Raw genomic sequence first — 20,780 nt, forward strand, 5'->3', positions numbered from 1 at the left:
AACAGCTGGTTGTACTTCCGGTTGTTGTTTACTTCTTTAAATGTTTGTTGTTTAATCCTAGTGTTTTTATTTTGAACATTTCTTTGACTTCTGGTTTGCAAAATTATTTTTGCTTGTCCTCGTGTCAACTGGTTCGTTTCATTCCATCATGATCCGTATTATTAGATTCTATATTTATTGTGTAAAAGTATATGAATATCCTGACAAAATATCTGGGAAATTTAGAATTAAATAACATTTACCCGAAGGGAAATTCTTTGTAGCGTTGCTCTCTACAGAATAAATACTTTAAAATAAAGCAATACAGATTAAGTAATACCACATGGCTAAGTAATAAATACAGAGGTAAATATGACAACAAAGAAAATACTTGGGGAGTTTAATGCTTTCAGAATGTGACACATACGATCTCTGGTGTTAGGTCTGATTAAATACTAATAAATAGCAATGCTGAATTACTGATTCATCAAATTAAAGTCAGAATTTACAGTAGCTGTTATATCAAATCATTTGTTTCTGGGATTAATAAAATATTTATATTCAACTCTTCAGTGTTTTGTTGGGAGTATGTTTGCTGCGAGATTACTAATTACAAGAGTGATTTACAGAAATACCTTTTTACATTTGTCTATATATGTGTATACATTTATTTTAAGAAAATAATCTTGTGCTTGAAGCAACAAACAAAATATTGACTTATGGTGATTGTATGTATTTGGTGTTGCAGCTTCCGTCATGTGTTGCCCTCACCACTATCAGCCTTGTGTTACTAATAGTCACAATGCACAAAGCGGTTACATCTCAATGATGCATCAGTAGGATGGAGTGTGGGCTACATAAAACATCCCGCCAAACAATGACCATCCACTGCAGTTTCTGGATTCAACACAACAATAGGAGATCTCAAACAGCTTTTTATTACATTTTTCAATCAATAACAGTACAATTTAGTACAGTATCTATCTTGCATCCAGCTCACCGTGGAACACCAACAGACTGAAATGAAATACAAAAAGTGAAAAGGTACATAAGGGTGCAGAGCTCTATAATATTAATGGAAAGAGAAAAGGGAATCCATCTCTGTTGAATTGCATTTTTACTTGTGGCCACACACGAATACATCACATTTATTGTACATCATTGCAGGAAAAAAAAAAAAAGAAAAAAAAAAAAAAAAAAAAAGAAAAGTGAAAATGTCACAACTTTAACAAAAGTGCTTCTGTATACAGTGAAATGTTGTCATTCAGATGCTCCGATTTTCAATTTAAGACCAAGAAAAAGAAATGTACAAAAGTTTTAATATGGACAGTATGAGAGGACATTTTTGTTCCATTGAGTGTGAAGATTTGAAGGAGAGAAAAAGGACTCGTCAAGGATAGGAATTCTCACAATGATTGTTATAGTTATTACAAAAATTGGCATCAATAGAACTGGTAAGCATAATTTACACTATGTATGCAGTCAATGTTAAGTCTTTCTCCATTCTTGCCTCACTCTGGTGCATAGCGTTACCAGTATTAGTACATGATGTATGCTGAGTTTGAGCCAAGAAAATTGGCCTCTATTAAGATCAATCATAGGTTACTCTCCTTTTCGGAAACAAAAGAAACTCTAGGTTTTTTCGCACCATTGAAAGCAAGTCTACAGCATGCACATCTAAATTAACTCATGGCAGACAAAATTAAATGTCTTAACTTAAAACATCAGACCATTATTTTCAGACATTGATTTGTACATTTCATTCACAGAGTTGCAACTGCAGTCCCAAGCAAAGGAAGTGTCTATTTAGTCAGGTGAGGTGTTTCACTGAAAGTGGATACGAAACACAAACCCCCTTTCCATATAGTAAAATTGAGCCATGCCTTGTTTATCTCAGCACCAATCTCACTAACCTGCCCCGTCCCACCAAAAGTCAAAGGCATGAACAAGAATAAGGGGGGGGGGGGTTAACTGGATAATTGACTCATAATAACTCCTTTTGTACTGGAATGAGCATTCATAACTTATAGCATGTGCTTGGTTAGTTAACATAGTATTAGTTGAGAGGCAAAGCTTCATGTGCAAAAGGCTGTGATGAAACAAAAACAGCTAGTATATAAATACATCATGGACATTTTGAAAGCTGCTCGTGTAATACGTTCCAAGCTTTTACTTCTGCATGTTTTTCTCATCTGTCTTATATGATTTACCTGGATTAGAAAGACAAGCTGTAATTCAAACATATCTAAAACCACTAAAGAAATATGACAAAAAAAAAGAAAGCCATCAAGAATAACAAACCATCAGAATAGAAATCTTTAAAAAAAAAAAAAAAAAAGAAAAAAAAAAAGTTAAATAATTTGTACAATTACACTCCAACATTTGCTTTCAAGACGCACACATTTGCATGGGATGATAGTGTTGTTTTTCTCTTTCAAGGTAACATAAAATGGTCCAAGAAGGAATGCACAAGTTTCTGATTTGATACCACAGGAGATCCTTTCTTAACTAGGTGATAAACAATTGTGCTCTTCTTTGTGTAGGAAAGGCATTGGTTTCCCTTCGTTTTTGTGGTGTCCAAGTCAGTTTAAACAGTGTTGAAGAAGATGCTGTGAACATTCTCAAGTTGTAATGGTCTTCCAGTCAACTTTGGAGTTAAAAGAACATCTGAGATACAAAGGGACACGGGACATTCAGATTTTAAATAATCCAATCTGGTCCAGAAATGGGAAATGAACAAATGAGTGAGGGTCGATCGATCAGAACAATATCTAAAATGACACACGGCCGTAATAATAATCACAATCACCTTCAGGCTTCAATTCCAGATCTTCAGAAAACTGTCCCAGGATCCCGTCGCCACGGCCATGCCGTCATCAGTAACCCCCAGGCAGCTAACACGGTTGTCATGTCCAGCCAACACACCTGCGGAGGAAACACAGCCGACCTTCAGTATGAGGGAGGAAAAAAAACAAGATCCCCGAGCAAACATGTCCAGTCAATAACACATTCTCCACTCAAGCAAAGTCGAGATGAACGACAAAAACGTGTTTCTCGACGTCACGCCTGCGTTACTGACCAGCTCGGTCGGCTTTTAGTGTGTCCCACACGTTACAGTTGAAGTCATCGTATCCTGCCAGCAGAAGGCGGCCGCTCTTTGAGAATGCAACAGAGGTGATGCCACATATGATGTTGTCATGAGAGTAGATCATTAATTCCTGATCGGCACGCAGATCGAACAGCCTGCAGGTGGCGTCATCGGAGCCCGTGGCAAAGGCATTGCCATTGGGGAAGAACTGAGAGGCACAGACAAAAATAGAAAAGTATTACACATTTTAAGAAAAAAAGCATTTTAATTGAGGTTGTTAAAAACAGATGACACAACACATCTTGAATTCGCTGAATTGGTGAGGAACTTACACAGATGGCATTAATATCGGACTCGTGGCCGGTGAACGTCTGTCTGCACATGCCCTCTCGAACGTCCCAGAGTTTAGCGGAGGCATCGCAAGCACCAGAGACAAATAGCCGCGAGTCGGGAGCCAGCGACAGGCTCATGACGTCGCCTGTGTGTCCGGCAAATGTGGTCGTCTGCTGGCCAGTCTCAATGTCCCAAAGTGCACTGTGGAATTCATGTCAAAGATTTAGAGAGGCGCTCCGTTCCGGTTTCTACGACTTCACGAATCATGCTTTGGTAAAATCCCGACAAGAAGGTGAAATGTTTTATTACCAAGTGGTGTCTCCAGAGCTTGTAACAATCTGGTTGTCATCAAGAAAGCGACAACAGGAAAGGTATCCTGATATCAAACACATGAAAAACAAGATTAATGCTGCAATACTGATACACAACATTCAAGTAAGCCGTATTTAAACAACTATTTGAACGATTAACCACAATCTGTATTTGCCGTTAAACCACGAAACATCTTCGTTTTTCTGCCCTGATTAATTTAATATTTACTGTGCGGCTTCAGAAAATACAATTTACCGAAATAACTAAAGTCCCCATTTCAAATTATGTACATTATTCTAATGCATTTGAAAATGCCCTCAATAATTTGAAATATGAATAAATATAGACAATACAACACTCCAAACAGCAATGAAAGAATGACTTAAACAAGAACGCCATGTGGGACTCCAGCGTGTTACTTACACTTCATGCGGCAGATGGGGAAAAGAAAAACATACCTGTATGTCCGGCGAGCTCACGGCTCACACGTACATTCCCCTCACGTGTTTTCAGGTTGTAAATGGAGCAGATGTTGTCTAAGCCACCACAGGCCACATAGTTTCCTGAAGGTGCATATGCGCAAGTCATGACCCAGGAAGATCGAAGTGGAATGGCATGGACCTGAAACACACAAGGAACAATTCATGCCTTTACGTCCAGGTTCAGTTTGTTAAATGCAGAAAATACCCGAGGGCGGAAAAGAGAATTAGGATTTCAAGTGTTGCTGAACATCAACTCAGTGCTGGAATCGCCACGTTGTGGCTGACTGCAGCAGGGAAGGGGAGACTTGTCAGAGGTGGAGAAACAAAGGGCGACTGCAGCCAATTGAAGGGAGGTCCTGTAAGAAAAGCTGCGCTGGAGTGCAGTGATCTGAAGCTGTGGTAATGGGTCACCTTTCATCACCGGCAGTGAGCCAAAGCTTACAGCAAACACAACGCTGGACTCCCCTGTGCGACACGTCTGCCTCCCAATAGGCCGGCGCAAACTCCCAGTTAACAGCCGGAGAAAGACGACAACGTCAGCTCAGGCGTTTGTATACATGTAGTGAAGGTTAAAATTTTCACACCTTATTGTATACGGACACAATAGAAATACCATGGATTATGAGATCATGAACATTTTCAGAGTCGTCTTAAAACCAACGTCGGGCCTTCGTTCATCGTTACCTAGTAAAGCAGGGAGAATAAAATTTGTGTCAACCTACCGGGTCACAAATCAAATATTCATGACTCGAGTAACAAAAGCGAGTGAACTGAGAGCAGAGCACAGAATGTACTGCAAGAAACATCAGGCAGCATCCTGTAGATTCTTCACGAGATTACCCGCACCTATCTTCAATGCGGCGCCTTTATTTACCAGAGGATAAAACTGGCAACGTTTCTGTTTTTAATCTTATACATGTATTCAAGTGTCGCACACAAGTCTGACCTCAATCTACCCTTACAATCGCCGCAGTGGGAGAACGACCCTTTAATCTTTTAATTCCCAACTGGATTCATTCCCACTGTACCAAGATAATGTTCCTTCGCCATCTTCAGCACGCAACAGCTGGAGTTTCCATTTCGAGGTTTGTGATGGAGAGGCCAAATACACAAAACATGAGCAAACCACCTTCTTACATACATTTAAGTGCACTGTAGGTCCAAGTATCAAGGCAAACAGCCAAAATGGAACCGTTTTTCATTTATAATAGATTATAACTTGTTTTATCCTGTGTTGAGGTTGGATCTAATGAACTGCAGAATAATATGTTGGGCAACAAATTATAATACAGCAAAGGCAAGTTTAAGAGTTGACAAAGGCATAAACGTCTCTGTTCATTTCCAGCAACTTTCCTTCAAGGCGAGTTAAACTTGAGTGAAACTACAAGTCCTCTCTGTTCATTTTTTTTTTGCCTTGTATTTACAGAAATGGCTGCAGACTGAACCGCTACTACACTTCAGACAACGGGACTTACCTTATTTGTGGTATAGCTATCCCAAATAATGAGTTTGCCATCTTGAGAGGCACTGACCAAGAGTCTATAAAAAAGCAGAAGAGATAAATACGACCACAATTATTAGACGCAACATTAAAAACTTCCACTTTTTTTCTTCAGTGATCCGCAAAACTATAAATACCGTTTTATTTATACAAAGATCTCTTAGCTCAAAGTATCTCATTCTGTCAAATCATGTTCAGTTTACCTGGAATCTGTTCCCCAATGCATGGCGTAGATTTTAGCCAAATGACCCCGAAGTGTTCGTCTTGTCCGCATTTGGATTCGTCCAACGGGGTCAATATTAGCTGTGATCTGCAAAACATCCGGTAGTTTGATTAGTTTCAGACTAAATGCTTCCCTACCGAGGACAACGGGCCTCATTGTTTTGGACTTTACCTGTGATAGTGTGGCATCTGCACATGCTTTCCTGGCATCCTGTCAACAAGGAAAAGACGAGTCTTCAGTTTACTCCAGTCAGTCTTTACAAGGTCAGGTCAACTTGCGTCGTAATAAGCAGTACCAGTACACGACAGTACACGACAGCGCCATTCTCTTACTTACTCTGATCTGGTTCTTGAGCTGCTCTGCCTCTTGGCGTAACTGGTCCAGTTCACTCATTTTATTTTGCTTTTTCTGTTACCTTACTCCAACAACCAGGGCACTTGTTGATCTAAAAGAAGAAGAAAAAAAACAACAACCACAAAGACAATCAACCCATTAACCCATCAAAGAAATAATATGAAATACAGTTCATGGTCCAACCTTTCTTCCTACTTCAATGTCACTCACATAATCCTGACACACAATTCAGATTGCCGGACAAATCCTGTTAAAGGAATGACTTTCCAATGATCCGAAAAGCAGTCATTATCCAGTTGACCTCAATCCCCAGGATACTGGGAAATTTAGCCAAGTGATCAATAAGCCACTTATATTAATCGAGTCTTGAGGCATACTGAAAGTACATCTAATAAAATATATTTTTAAAATCCAAGTCATAATACTCATCACATGCCCATATGAAAAAAAGAACTTACCTTAGCCAATTTCCTATTTGTCAAACTAGTAAACTTTTTATCATTTAGAATTTATTTTTCCACTGATTCTGTTGCATGTAACCTGGTATTAATAAGAGCAACTGCATAAAACTGTACTCTAACTTTGGCCAATAATTAGCATTGTCATTCTATATAAATGAACTATCAACATTTAGGTTAAACCTATCTAACAACATATACAATGATGTATTGCTGCGGTCACCGATTGTCCAAGATGAATTCATATCAAGCACACCATAAGGTGGCAACAGGACTTGTAATTTACACATGGTTCGTAGTGAAACCCCCATTAGGTATAAGAATCACTGATCTCTACTTTACTCCACTTGAGCTTCTAACTAAAGTATAAAGTCCTCAGATTAAGCCCAGATTGAGCAGATTATTCAACTATAGTGAACACAACTTTGATACAGAACACATCTGTACTCACGTCACTGTCCCTGTTTAACAAAGTACATTAAACATGTGTTGTCGTGGCTCAAATGTAATAAACCATGTAATAAACTGAGTTAACCAAGTATCCACAAACAGTTCTGACAAAGTCAACTTTGAGTTTTCTGCAAATGATTGCATGCATTTTATTGCATGCCGAGCCATTTGCTGATCTAATTTTAAATTGAACCGTGTTTGATAAATTCTCGTTGCCACTGTACATGACACCAAAGTTTTAAAGTCAAGAAAAGAACTTCTCCAAGTACACAATCAGCGTGCGTTGCTCGTAAACTCAAATCAAAATGAATATATCAGATCATCAAATAAATTAAGCAGCTAAAAGAGGCATTTAAACATTTTAAATGAAAATCATACGCATCTATGCACTGTTTAAATAACTATTAGTTAAGCTTACCTGCTGTATTTCTGTCTGTAAGCCTACGTGACTCTAGGTTGTGGGACAAGACTTAGAATCTTTTCTACCTGACCACATTATCTTTCAAGTCCTCTGATTGGTTGACCTTTCAGACAGAGGTTATCCTCTTATGGTCATTAATCTCATAATAAATATGTCATGGAATGTAATCATTGCGCAGCATCATCCAGTGAGGAAAGAGTGCTAGTCGCACTCGCAAATACTATTGATAAAATTAGGTGGTTTTTATTTTTTAACTGATAAAAGATGTTTGTCTTTATATTGCAAATAAAGCTCAATTAATTGCATTTTCAGATCACAAAGTTACTAGTGCCCACATACATGAAACGTTGCATTTGGTGTCATTTTCAATTTAAATGGATTGTTAATTTCCCCATGTTGCGACATTATCACGTCTTATCCGACATGCGCCTTAAATATTTTAAGCACTTATAATCAGCATTTGCCATCTTTCATTAGGTTAATCATTTACATCTGTATTACAGAATAACGAATACAGACCACTACAATAATGTTAGGTTGGGCTACGTTGCGCAAATAAATGGTCCGAGTCCATCTCCATAGGTTTGTAACAGTTTGAAAATGTTGTACTGGAACATAACCCTTCATTCTGAGAGAAGAAACTGGATTTTACCATGTTTTCTCCTAAACCTGCGGTGGTGAAGTGATCATGGGAGGGCCCGAAGTAAAATTTTAAATGTTCCACATTCAGAAAAAAACAAAACCAAAAAAAAACAACAAAAAAAAACCCCATATAGTTCCTGTTGACCTCTGTGGATGCTTACTGTTAAGCAGTTCCTCTCCCTCATCACTTCTCCTTTCCAAGCGCCTGATCAGGGTCAGCTGACTGCATGATAAACAATGAGCAGTGGCAAACAGCCTGGAGTTCTCGCTCACTAGCTGTTCTCAGGTCTCTTAAGGGCGGTTGGAGTCTGCTACTTCTTAAGTTGTCGCCCGCGTTTCCCGTTAGGAAAAAAATATTTTTCTTACAATATGTACGTAAACGTCTGCTTATCTGCACTGTTAAACGATGATAATGCAATGTTTCACAGGTCTAAAGCTGGATCATAGAAAGAGCCATAACCAGCAATATCACTGAGCAACTCCATAATCCTAAAAGCTAAAATCCTCAGTCAATGAGGCTCTAATCCTATCCATGTTCACTAACATAAACAGCTGGTAAAGCCAGTCCAGGCATTAGAAATATGTTTTCCCAATCATAAAAAGGATGAGATTAATCTTAATTCTTCTACAAACAACAAATCCAGGCATTTAGTTTAAGAGAGTGCCTGGATTTTCAGCTGCGAGTGAAACCACAGCCCTTAAACAAACCGTCTTTTTTTTTCTACTGCTCTGTGTGACCAAACACTCTAAAATTAGCAACACTTTATCTAAAAGGAGGTTAATTCAAGATATCCATAAGCATTTAAAAAAAGATGAGGGGATCGTGAACAATTGGCACTTAACAGAATAGCCCTGGGTGGACCAAAAAAAAAAAGGATTTTACTGTAAAGGACTCCACTGTGAGCATTGTACTGATAGTTGACTTAGTCAGTGTACAGTACTGTGATTTTCATACAACTCCACAAATACCACAGTCTAATCCTCTACTTTGCATTGTATTTGACTGCTGGTGAGAGAACCGTTCGACAAGCTATTGTCATGTGTTTAAAAGCTTGGCCTATAAACACATAGAAATATAGAGAAATACACACACATACATAAATATATAGAACGAGACACGAGATTTACACAACATACGCATGGCAAATCCAAGACGTTGCATCTGATCCAGATTGATGTAAAAAAAACCCACGTGTGGAGAGCCTGCGGAGTGTATTGATAATATGACTTGCACTGATGGCAATCTGAGAAGATGCAGCTAAACGCCATCTTGCAGACTGCTGGCCGCTAGTTAGCCACAGCTAGCAGGCTCGACAGTCAGGCCTGCAGGCAGGGCTCCGCGACTCCTCCACAAGAAGGAGAAAAAAAAAACCAAAACCCTGCATATATAGTCACACTACCGTCAACTGGTCTGCTTGCGTGTCGCTTAGACACGTTGTCGTTTGAGTAGATGGGCTTTCTAACGCCGGAATTAAACGGGTGGAAGCGTCTAATGTGGAATATCGGAGCCCAACTTGAGGGGGAGAGACTCGGCGGCTCTTCCGCAATTACACAGAGTGGAGTTAGCCTTTAAGCCAACTATGTGTAAACCTTGAAACTGGCCTGTTGATTGGCCTGCAGAAATCCACTTACTCGCATACTAACAATCTCGTTAAAGCCAACGGTAGCCGGTTGATTTCATTATCGGTGTGTTTTTGTTTTTTTTAGTATTATTTTGTTACTCGGTTCTCTCTTCCTGCGGTGGAAGCGAGACTGTAAAAAAAAAAAGAAAAAAACAAAACTGCAAGGTCGGGCGGAGATGGCCTGTTTCACTTCAGTAAGCAAAGCGATTGCAGTAGCAGGGGGCTGCCGGTGTATCCCGAAGTAAAACGATCGTTAACAATTCGTCGTTACACAAACGCCAGTTTGCTGACACACATAACGAACGAGTTTAAGGCGTTGCACCGGTGCCGCCGTTATGTTGCAAAGGGAGGCAGCGACATGCTAACTTATTTGTTCAGCTTGAGGGGGGGAAAAAAGGGTGTTAACGCTGCAAAAAAAAAAAAAAAAAAGAACCTTTCTTTCAGTGTTACTTTTTGCACATATACATACATATATGTATACAATATGTGCACAGACTTCAGCAGTGGATACGATGGGCTCGGGTGATGCCAGCAAATATTTGCTGTTAATTTGTTTACGGGACGTTTATTGTTCCTGCCCAGCCCAGTGTGTCATTACCAACTCACAGCACAACCTTTAAATGCTCCCAATACAGATAGAAACATAAATAATAATAATAATGATAGTAATACCGCTGGGATGAGAGGTTTTGTGGTGTTTTATTCAAGCCTGCTAAGTACCCAGCCCTTAAACGCTCTGCGCTCCAGGCCGAGGAGCCGCTCCGCTGGGCCGTCACTGACAGCCAGTCACCCTGGTTAACGTTACTTCCACGGCAGCCATAAGCTTGAATTAAAATAGTTCACCCAGCTCGATTGATTGGATCATTTTTATATGCTGATCGAATCTGCAGCGAAGCCAGGATCCCCCCCACCACCACCACCACCCCCCCCTCCTCCTCCTCCCCCTCCTCCTCCACTGAAAACACTCCCGCGGCCGAGCCGCTCACGGTAAAATAGCCAACTTAACGCTAGCCCACCGCGGCTAACTAACGGCTAAAGCGGCTAGCTCGCGCTACCCCACCCCCGGTCACCCCAATTCCGCCACGATTCCTCCGCTAAAAAAAATAAATAAAAAATTAAGGGGAAAAAAAAAGGAGCGACTAAACAGCAGCCGCGGAAAGACGCGAAGGCAACGCAGCGGTCGCCGCCGCCTTCACTTCCGCCCTTACCTGAATTACTTTGCGCCTGTTTTTGCGTTTTGGCATTGACCGGACGACGAGACGGCGTATCCCTCCGACCCACGCATCAACGAGCACCGAACCACCGCGCTCGCTCTCCCGACTAGCTCCAGCCAGCTAGCGTCGTTTTTTTCCGAGGAGCAGCCCTTGTGTCGTACGCAGGCTACGGGCTGGTAGGGGAGCTCGACAACCTCAGTCAACCAACCGGAGAGGGGAGGAGGAAGAGGAGGTGGAGGAGGAGGAGGAGGAGGAGGAGGGTGGTGGTGGTGGTGGTGGAGGAGGAGGAGGGGGAGGGGGATCACACCCACTGAGCCCTGTGCCGGAGAGACACTGCCCGGCCACACCGACAAAAAAAATAAAAAATAAAAGACGACCTTTTTTTTTTTTTTTAAATCACCTCGCCTCATTCAACGACGCTTCCCAGTGACACCCCCCTTCTTCTTCTTCTTCTTCTCCTTCCTTTCTCCGCCGAGCTTTACCATCTGCCCTGTTCCGTGATTCAGAAACGAGTCCCGGCCGTCGAGCGGAGGAGATGGGCGCGGTAACCCTGCAGTCAGCGCCGGGAAACCCCACGCCGGGCTGCAGCAGCGCTGGGAGGAGAACCTTCTGCCGGACGTCTCGCGCACTCCACGGCGGATCCCGAGGATCAAGATGATGCCCTGATCGAATGTCTCGCTTTGCACATGTGTGTTTCCTCTTGGGTGCACGCGGAAGAACCCCCCCACCCCCACCCCCAAGAACAAAATGTTCACTTGTTTATTGGGTGAAGTGGTGTGTTCACGATTCGAACAGGAAATAGGGCTGCACTCAGCAGCAGCATCTTTTGTAAATCTTTTAAATAACTGTCATAAATGAGCGTTTAATTAAATATCCAGGAGAGAAAGTGAGCATGCTTTATTGGCCCCCTTGGGAAATTACTTCTCTACATTTAACTCATGCAATTCATAGTTAACCTTAATTACACACACCAGGAGCAGTGGGAGCTCACAGCAGGAGGCCCAGGGAGCTGGTGGGGGTTGAACGTCTTGCTGAGGAAGACGGAGGTGACTTGTTGGCAGTGGGATTCAAACCGATGAACCCATGACCCTAAAACCTCTGGGCCAATTTCATGCAGTCCCTCTTGAGTCAACATGTTCCTGATTGTAGAGACAGCATGCTGGTGAAGCCAAGACAACTCCCAGGTTCCTACTGGAGGTCAAAGTGATACAGTGCAATATATCCAGATGATTTGCTTCTGACCTGTTTTGGTCAAATATAATTTCAATTATAACAGTTCAGGAGAAGAAAATCAAATAAAAACGTGGGTCCTCCTAACCCAGAACCCTGTGGAACGCCGTTTAGTCATCATGAACAATGTGGAACGATGTGAACCAGTGTAGAGCTGATCCTTCACTCCCAATATGGTCAGTCTCTGTAGTAAAGTGTTATCAAATGCAGCACAGAGGTCGACAAGGACTCCCTTATCGATCTCTTTCCTCTCTAAGAAGATTTATTCGGAACTTTGACCGGAGTTGTTTCTGAGCAATGCTGAGTTTTAAATCCTGACCGAAACACGTAAAATAATAACTCATTACATACATTCATTGAATTAAATATATCTTTAATAATAATAATGATAATATAGCTTTGCAAATGCATGATCTCATCCAAATGCGCAGAGATATAAGATGGGAAATATATTTCTCTTAAATTTTTTTAATGTTACCCATCAGCCAACTATCTCATGCAAATATTTAGATCTAGTACCTTTGGAATACTTAATTTAACTATTTATTGCATGTGTTTGGCATACAGATGTTCATAGGTCTCTCACTCAGCTGACAAATGTGAAAACTCTCATGTTTCATATTCTAATGTTGAAAACAACTTCTTGTAGATAAGTGTGTGCTTTTACACAGTTTGTTTTCTTTATTTAAAAAAAGTTTTTTTATCTCCTCTTTTATCCACCTTCAGTAATATTTTGATATTCAATCACTTATCTAGAGTATTGTTATTGAACAATTATGAACTAAAGATACGTTCACAAAAACATTTTTGCCATATCAGTGATATGCAGTTCACCGTCAACAGTTATGATCACGATCCAAATATTCCTCATGAGTGATCAGTAAGTCCATCCTCCTAAGTGCCATGAAAGGTCTTCACACAGGCCTTTCTACTTTCTCGGGAAACACCATTAGGAGCCCAGTAATGATGTGGCAAAGGCAGCCTCTTATTCTTTGTCAAGTGTTGTCATAGCACACAGCGCTTTGAATGACCTGCTTCTGTATTTCCAGAGGAAACAATGGCAAGTGCCTTTTTTTGGTCTGAGAAAATAATATGTGACGTGAAGACACAAGAATTGGAGAATTGGATTAATCGGGCCAAGAGAGAGCTCTGCCAGATTACTAAAGATGTGGACAAATATGGTCATTGTCCCCAAAAAGTTTCAATGGAGAAGACCCAGCATATTCAACTAAAATTACATGAAATATAGACGTTTGTTTTTAAACTTAAAGTCTTTTGATAAATGCTTGAGAGCAACTCAGCCCATAATATGGTAGCGTAAATAGAATAAAATGTGGTGTGTCACAATATACTAGTCAAAATTTAAACCTTGTTAAAGTGGGGAATAAATGTTCCTCTCTTATTGAGTGTGAAAATCTGTTGATCCTCGTTCTTACTGCAGTGTAACGTTTTAAGTTGGTTCTGTTTACACACATGGGCTACGCCTTTAAAATATACTTGAGAAATACAGGGCAGTTAGTCTCCAGGTGTGGACGTGAGTACGGGTTTGATCACTTTAAGGCTCAAGTCAAACAAAGGAATTTATTCAAACACTGAACTAGGATGTGTAATAGATCCTGAACAATCACAGAAGCTAAATGGGTTATCAAACTGGGTGTTTCCTACAGCTGTTGAGGATACACTTGAAATCTTCACACTTCCCAGTGTAGATTATGATCATATAGCACGATTACAAACATTGTGGATTTTCAAAGCAGGGCTGTTTCTAAAAATACAACTTTTTGAAATACATAATAAAAAAACATAAATTGTTACCTAATACTGCAGCATGGCTGCAAGTTTCCAGTGAACCGCGAGATGGCAGTGTTTGACAGTGTGTGACGTTTTGGGGGCGACGAAAGGCTTGAAAACCAAACACTTGAGTACCGGAGTGAATCAAGAAGAACGCAGAGTAGGTAAAGTCAAAATCCTGGAATTGCAGATACCAACTGTTTTATGCTTATTCGTCTGGATTTTCTGTCAACAATATGCATTCTTTTCAAATGTATCTTCTGTCATTATAGAACTCGTTAAGGAGCTTCAATTGGTCACATCAATGTACTTTAATTAATTCAATTGCTTCAATTCTATTTCATGATTTTAAAATGTATGAATGTTTGCATGTTGGATTGGATTTCCATGAGCGTGACTAACAAATTCTTCGGTAATCTCGTCTTTTATGACTACCCTTTTAATTAAACATTTAGACCTACACAGGACACATTAACTCTGGTCTTTGAATGAGGATATAGATGGCTCTCTGTATATATTTTTCAAAATCACGTGACTTCATACGATACATAAAATTTAAGCCAGAAGGTTTTTTTTCTCCCTATTTGTGTATGTCCTTTGCTATTCATCCTCTCAAGTTAATTTTCTCTGTCTCTTTGTTTAGTTAAATTGGTGTTTAACTAACAATTTCCTGATTTGAAGACACTGTACTGTCGTAGAACCATTAACCAAGAGCTGCTTTCAGAGTGCTTGGTAAACATGTTAATGAAAATATGGACTGAAACAGACTTCATTAAAATGTTTTGATAAATGGCACATAAGCAAGTTGTTTGCCCTGCCATGTCAACGTACTGAAGAAGTGTTTGAAACAATAAAAAACAAACAAACCTGGATTTAATGGACTGAATGAAAACCACTTCACATGACCAGTCCCATGTTTTAATTTATCTTTGTGTTTATAATTTAAAAAAAATTACAAATCTAAATCCTTCCTCACTTCTGTTTCATGTCTATTTACAGGTATGTGCTGATGAATGCAGGAGAGCCACGAAATGTCATTGAGGCAGAACAGATGATGAACAATGCAGACAAAGATGGAGAGAGAGCCATTGACTATGAAGGTACTTTCCCTATTTGAGGCCATTGTAGCACTAAAACTACTGCAATTTAGTGGAATATATATCAGATGCGTGGATTCTCTTTATCTACTGAGTTTTTCTCCCACAAACATGGATAGAAAGTTAATTGGAAGCTCAAAATGCCCCATAGTGTGAATGTGAGCGTCTGGGCCTCTGTTTCTCTGCATAGGCCCTATATACTCTGCATATATCTAACATTATTTCTCTCAATATCAACAATTTATTTTTGACATTGTTAATCAAGCTATGTTTAAGTAAAATAATCCAGAATTTTTTTTAAATACCTTTAAAACGCTATACATTCCGTGTTTTAATTTAATCTTTTCTTCCTCTTACTGTGGGTTTAAATAAATTATGACCGTAGTTTAAATATGCACACAATTGTATTAATACAAATAAATGTATGAAAATATACTGGGTCTATTTTAATTTGAGTTCTGCTTTTGATTGCCTTTAGAATTCAGTCTATGAAAAACAAATAACATATATGAATGTCCATCAAAAAAAACAACAACAATAACAATCCTGCAATTGTCATTGGCCAGTAATCTTCCCAAGTCTCTGTGGGTCAGCTCCTGTTTCTGAGGGCGAAACACAAGACATGAATGGGTTAATATCTTCAGCCCTGCCACCCGGATGCAGTCATTCACATGGGTCTGACAGCATCTGGTGTTCAGGGCCATTAAATCCCATTCTCATCCCTGCAAAGCCAAATAGACAGCTCCGGGAGCCAACCGCATTCATCATCTTGAAGCCATTAGACCAATTGGCGGGTGGCGGGGGAGGGAGTTTGCAGCACTGATCTCTGTTTGCAGCATCCCTGGAGCAGCCTCTGTTGTGTGAAATACAAGAAAGGGCAAGACGGCGGGAGTAGATCCCGGGGAGGCAATCGAAGAGCTGAAAGAGAACCCCTTTGGGTGCCGCCGGGATAGGGTTACTTTCTTGTGTGGAGTCCGCCATCAGAGGAAATGGCTGTTTTCTCCATGTAAACAGCCTGTGCAATACCTGCATTGCTAAAAGGGGAAGCAGAAGAGGAGGAGGGGCAGACAGTGGAGCTAATGTTGCTTCTTCCAATGATTTTTGTCTGTCTTTAGAAATCCCCAGCCGGCCGCAGCTCATTCCTGAACATGCATGTTGTATGTTAAGGTACGTATGCATGTCTAGTCTGAGGGGGGGACACACGAGTAAGACCTTGTCCTGTTTGGAAGAGGTCACTCAGCTGTTTTGTTTGTACAGCACACCCGAGGTACAATGCATCCTAAAAGAAATACCATCACTCCCTAATAAACAGTAGTAATACAATTACATAATCCTCACAAGAAGGTCAACGTTTGCACGCTGTTTTCTTTTGTGCAACGTAAAGAGCTGTAACCCTCCAGCAAGCAATGGCTGAGTCTGGTCTTTGTTTTTCATTGGCTGAGTCCAGTTGCACATGTTCCTCATTAAGAGCACCAGCAGACAAGATGAGAAGGGGGGAGAATGTCTATTTTTGCCGCCTTCCTGTGTAACCGTGCGCCTGCGTGGGATCATGTTCAGCTTTAAACCTCCGTGTGCATGTAAATCTTGAGTAAAATTGCATTTGACTCTCATGGGATGTGTGTAGTAGTTGTGTGGGTGTGAGGCACGTGTACTGAGACTTGGATGCGGTGGATATTTATGGAACCTGTGTGTGTGTGTGTGTGTGTGTGTGTGTGTGTGTGTGTGTGTGTGTGTGTGTGTGTGTGTGTGTGTGTGTGTGTGTGTGTGTGTGTGTGTGTGTGTGTGTGTGTGTGTGTGTGTGGCAGAGTGTGAGTGTATGTGTGTGGGTGAGTGCAAGTTGATTTTGACGTTTTGAACGCGCTGCCAACACATTTCCTCACGGTGTGCGAGTTATCCCTCAGTATTTGACTAAGTTTGCTCGACCAATTTCCTCCAGTGTGCCTGCAGCCCACATCCTGCCCAGCACACCCACCACAACCCCGCTGGCACATTGAGCCACGGTTTGAATGAAAGCGAAAGCGGCGGGTTCCTCAACTGAAACTTGTAATATCGTATTTTCAGGACTCAAGCAAATAAAATAAGTAAATCGCACAGGGCTCTTATAGGGGCTTATAGATTTTTTTCAATTTGAGGCTTAATTTTGCAGTTGAAAGAAATTGAAAAAATCCTTATTGGTATTTTTTTTTTCTTTTTTTCTTAGTCTGCAGCTTTCATGGTGAAAACAGCAGCTGCCCCGGCAGTCCCAACGCCGGCTGGAGGACACTCATGTTGACCACCAAGCGCTTCCGAGATGAGTGACCTGTCCACATCCACACCGATTGAAAACGCAACCTTCAGTTGAGCCGCCTCGCGCCCCCCCGACCATGGCTACGGATCCCGCCAGAACGACCCCCGCTTTCCTCTCCACGGCGGCCTCGACCGCCACAGTCCCCCTCCTCTCGACGAGCCCCGGAGCCAGAGACAATGTCACCTCCAGAACATTAATGACCGTTACAATAACGGAGAATGAGACCACTTTCAACACCACCGCCTATCCAGAGGTGGTGATTGAAGGGTCCGGCATGGGGATGCTGTTAGTGCCCATTGGCATCATCACTGTTATTGGCTTAGCCGTGGCAATAGTAAGGAATCAATCCTTCTACGTTATTTCACAGTGTCTCCAAAGTCACATTTCACACATCAGAATGACGTCGTAATTTTGCATTTTACTTACATTGTGATCGCTCTTGTTCCTTTGTAGATGCTGTATGTCCGGAAAAGAAAGCGGTGAGCAGCATTTCTCATTCCTAACTTTATAATCAAGATTATCAACAGTTGTCCTGTTTCCAAAGCTGAGTGTCACTCCTGATATTTATATCAATCAATACTTGTTAGTTAATACTCTTGTCTTATTTTCCATAAATACATGATACAATATGTATGTACAACATTGAAATACACAGAGTGTCTATCTCGGGATGTGGTTTTGGATAAATTGTCACAAATACCAGATTCCCAGAATATTTTTAGATTCCCACTCATCTCAGTGTTTCACACACATATTTCCTCCTCATCAGTGTGTGTTTGGAAGAAACAAGAAGAGATGTGGCAGTCAACACATACGCCTGTTCGTTTGATGAAGGACTAAGACAGTTTCATTATTCTGTTACCGTGTCTAGAAATATAAGCTTGTTGCGATCCATACAACCTGGCAGGTCCTTTTCTCGGTCTGCGAGTTGCTCTTTACCGGTGCGTCGTTCTCACACAGGCTGGAGAAGTTGAGACACCAGCTGATGCCCATGTACAACTTTGACCCTGCTGAAGAACAGGACGACCTGCTGGAACAGGAACTGCTGGATCACGGAAGGGACGGCAGCCTCTCGGGTCCCAATGCCAAGGTACACCGCACTGTGGTGAAGAGACAGGATTTGTTTACTTTTCTTTTCTTCACAATATGACTATATCTATTTGTTATTGACTCACAGAAGTAATGGACATTGTCATAGGGGAATAAATCTCTATGTTTGAGCTTTGGAGGCTTGAATGTTTTGTGTTATTTATATTAACAGGTTGTATTTAAATAGCTGTATTCTATTAAATGTGTGGGTGCATAGGAAGGCTTCTATGTTTCTATTTTTGAGTTTGTCATAATTCTTAATTTCCTTTTATTCCTTTTAAGTTTTGACACATGGCATAGTTACAAGGTAATCATGGTAAGGTATCACCTGTGTGTCTTTTCAACCACTTCTCTTAAACCCCTATTTAACACACCACCCTTCATTTGTTCACGACATCGACGAGCAGGTCAGAAGTTTCATTCAAGTCGAAACTCTTCTGCAATATTTGATCCATTTCATCCAAACCTACCTCCGCCTTACCTTCAAACTCTTTCCTCAATCCTTCTTTGGTCTTAACACAATTCAGGGGCCACAGAGAGCAGAAGAATGTCTATAAACTCCAAGTTTATACAAATAAAACATCAAGTAAAGCCTGTGCGACACACATGACTAGTTAAACCAATTCCAGGGCTTCTGATCAAAACATTGTTGGTAAAGTGAAAGACAGAAAATAGCGAGTAAGTGATTTATAATTCAGAGGATTCACTTCAGCTTTACATTTGTAACTAAATTGTATAAAATGAACTTCCACTAAAAACACTAAACCAGAGTGTTTTTAAAGTTTTGGATAGTGATTATAGTAATATTCTGTGGTTATATGTCAGGATTCCTTGTTTTTCAGATTATAAGATGTTGTTAACAGCTGTTGGGATCCATAACCAGTAAAGACAACAGCTATTCCTATACTAATTGAGTTTTATAAGCTGAGCCGTCTTTATACATAGTGGATAATTATCAGCTTTTGTAATTATTTTCAGATTTTAATTTGTTTCTTTAGACTTAAAATAAATTCTACTCTAAAAGTGAAATATTACATTGTTTTACGACGAATTAATTTCTTTGAATGATATTTTTATTCATAAAATTAAAGGAAAACTTGCTGGAAGGACATCCTGCCCACCAGATTGCGCCTCATGCTTGTGCCCTCCCATGCAGAGTACTGTGGCGCCCTCCAGAGGCGGCCACGAAACTACACGTTGCCCCACCAGTGCACTCTTATCTCTGTGGCCTCTTGGACTCTTTATGATTCCAGCAATTAACAGTATTTAGATTAGAGCAATAATTGTCCTGGAGTAACAAAACTCAATGTGGCACACAGATTTCTTACATTGGCAGTTTTCACGCTAACCTTGTGTGTGTGCGTGTGTGTGGTTTTTTTCAAGTAAAAGTCAGCATTAACATATAATTTCAACACCACTAACAGATTTGCTTTATACGCCCTGCCACCCACCTCTTCTGCAGACCCTCACGACCTCCCAGGGGACGACGCAGAGGCCCAGTCGTCTGGTCTTCACAGATGTAGCCAAAGCTCTCAATGCTTAACGGACCCCCGTCACCAGCCGATGTGTGTTTACGGGACCCGTCGGTCCCATCAAGACACAGACTGTCGCTCAGGAAGGGAGGAAAAAAAAATTAAACAATAATAATCAAGGAGAAACTGGGCTGTTTCGGAGAGTTAGCTGGAGCTCTGATGAATACTTTCATCACCACACTTGAAATGTACATTTTGTTTTTTTTCATATCAGAGAAAAAAAACTAAACAAACACAAGATGCATGTTTGAAAAAGGAGAGAGACAATAAGCATCACATATGATATTGCACTGTTATCATTTGTAACACAAATGCTGTGTGATGCACTTTAGAAAAAAAAAAAAAGAGAGAAGAAAATCACGTATCATTGCTGTTGAACTGTTTGGTATCTTGTCAGTTAAGTTCTTCTGAACTTCGTTATCTAGTTCCATGTTTCATAAGAGAGAAGTGTAAATCTGTGTTTTAGTGGTTCGTGACTCGACATTTCTGGCAAGCTTGAACGCTGGGTGTGTCGCCACCTTTCAGCGAAGTATTACTCTCTATTTTGTTTATACTTTGGTGAACAATAAAGGATTGTTTTCATCAGTATACATCAACTATTTACAGCTTTGTTTCTTTTCTTTTTTTCTTCCACACAAATCTTGGGACAGAAACAGTTGATAGGTGTGATATTTT

General features: G+C 40.6%; 2 protein-coding genes across 6 annotated transcripts; one reads left to right on the forward strand and one right to left on the reverse strand.

Annotated features, from left to right (window-relative positions):
- Positions 1 to 896: 896 nt before the first annotated feature.
- gnb1b (guanine nucleotide binding protein (G protein), beta polypeptide 1b) lies at positions 897 to 11,756 on the reverse strand. Of its 4 annotated transcripts, none has more exons than XM_080494885.1 (11): positions 11,480 to 11,756; positions 6,255 to 6,363; positions 6,090 to 6,128; positions 5,899 to 6,005; positions 5,670 to 5,733; positions 4,171 to 4,333; positions 3,710 to 3,776; positions 3,400 to 3,601; positions 3,059 to 3,275; positions 2,789 to 2,904; positions 897 to 2,646 (listed from the first exon to the last, which is right to left on the reverse strand). In XM_080494885.1, the coding sequence occupies exons 2-10, from the start codon at positions 6,309 to 6,311 to the stop codon at positions 2,798 to 2,800; spliced, it is 1,023 nt and encodes a 340-aa protein (XP_080351011.1). In that variant the 5' UTR covers positions 6,312 to 6,363; positions 11,480 to 11,756; the 3' UTR covers positions 897 to 2,646; positions 2,789 to 2,797. The 4 variants fall into 4 exon arrangements, with proteins under 4 accessions (XP_080351011.1, XP_080351012.1, XP_080351009.1 ...); XM_080494886.1 differs by lacking the exon at positions 11,480 to 11,756 and adding an exon at positions 11,074 to 11,438 and having other exon boundaries at positions 897 to 996; XM_080494883.1 differs by lacking the exon at positions 11,480 to 11,756 and adding an exon at positions 11,074 to 11,438.
- Positions 11,757 to 16,065: 4,309 nt separating this feature from the next.
- cUnh3orf18 (chromosome Un C3orf18 homolog) lies at positions 16,066 to 20,670 on the forward strand. Of its 2 annotated transcripts, XM_080495852.1 has the most exons (6): positions 16,066 to 16,364; positions 17,398 to 17,818; positions 17,938 to 17,963; positions 18,445 to 18,574; positions 18,856 to 18,889; positions 20,036 to 20,072. In XM_080495852.1, the coding sequence occupies exons 2-5, from the start codon at positions 17,561 to 17,563 to the stop codon at positions 18,859 to 18,861; spliced, it is 420 nt and encodes a 139-aa protein (XP_080351978.1). In that variant the 5' UTR covers positions 16,066 to 16,364; positions 17,398 to 17,560; the 3' UTR covers positions 18,862 to 18,889; positions 20,036 to 20,072. The 2 variants fall into 2 exon arrangements, with proteins under 2 accessions (XP_080351978.1, XP_080351977.1); XM_080495851.1 differs by lacking the exon at positions 18,856 to 18,889 and having other exon boundaries at positions 20,036 to 20,670.
- Positions 20,671 to 20,780: the final 110 nt, after the last annotated feature.

This window comes from Blennius ocellaris, assembly GCF_963422515.1.
Source record: "Blennius ocellaris genome assembly, chromosome: 4".
Taxonomy (NCBI): Eukaryota; Metazoa; Chordata; class Actinopteri; order Blenniiformes; family Blenniidae; genus Blennius; species Blennius ocellaris.

Coding starts and splice junctions, on each gene's coding strand:
- gnb1b (XM_080494885.1), bottom strand. CDS start 6,311: ATGAGTGAACTGGACCAGTTACGCCAAGAGGCAGAGCAGCTCAAGAAC. Junction 6,006..6,089: donor CAGATGCCACACTATCACAG/GTAAAGTCCAAA, acceptor GATGTTTTGCAG/ATCACAGCTAATATTGACCC. Junction 5,734..5,898: donor CATTGGGGAACAGATTCCAG/GTAAACTGAACA, acceptor GCTTTTTTATAG/ACTCTTGGTCAGTGCCTCTC.
- cUnh3orf18 (XM_080495851.1), top strand. CDS start 17,561: ATGGCTACGGATCCCGCCAGAACGACCCCCGCTTTCCTCTCCACGGCG. Junction 17,964..18,444: donor TATGTCCGGAAAAGAAAGCG/GTGAGCAGCATT, acceptor GTTCTCACACAG/GCTGGAGAAGTTGAGACACC. Junction 18,575..20,035: donor TCTCGGGTCCCAATGCCAAG/GTACACCGCACT, acceptor CCTCTTCTGCAG/ACCCTCACGACCTCCCAGGG.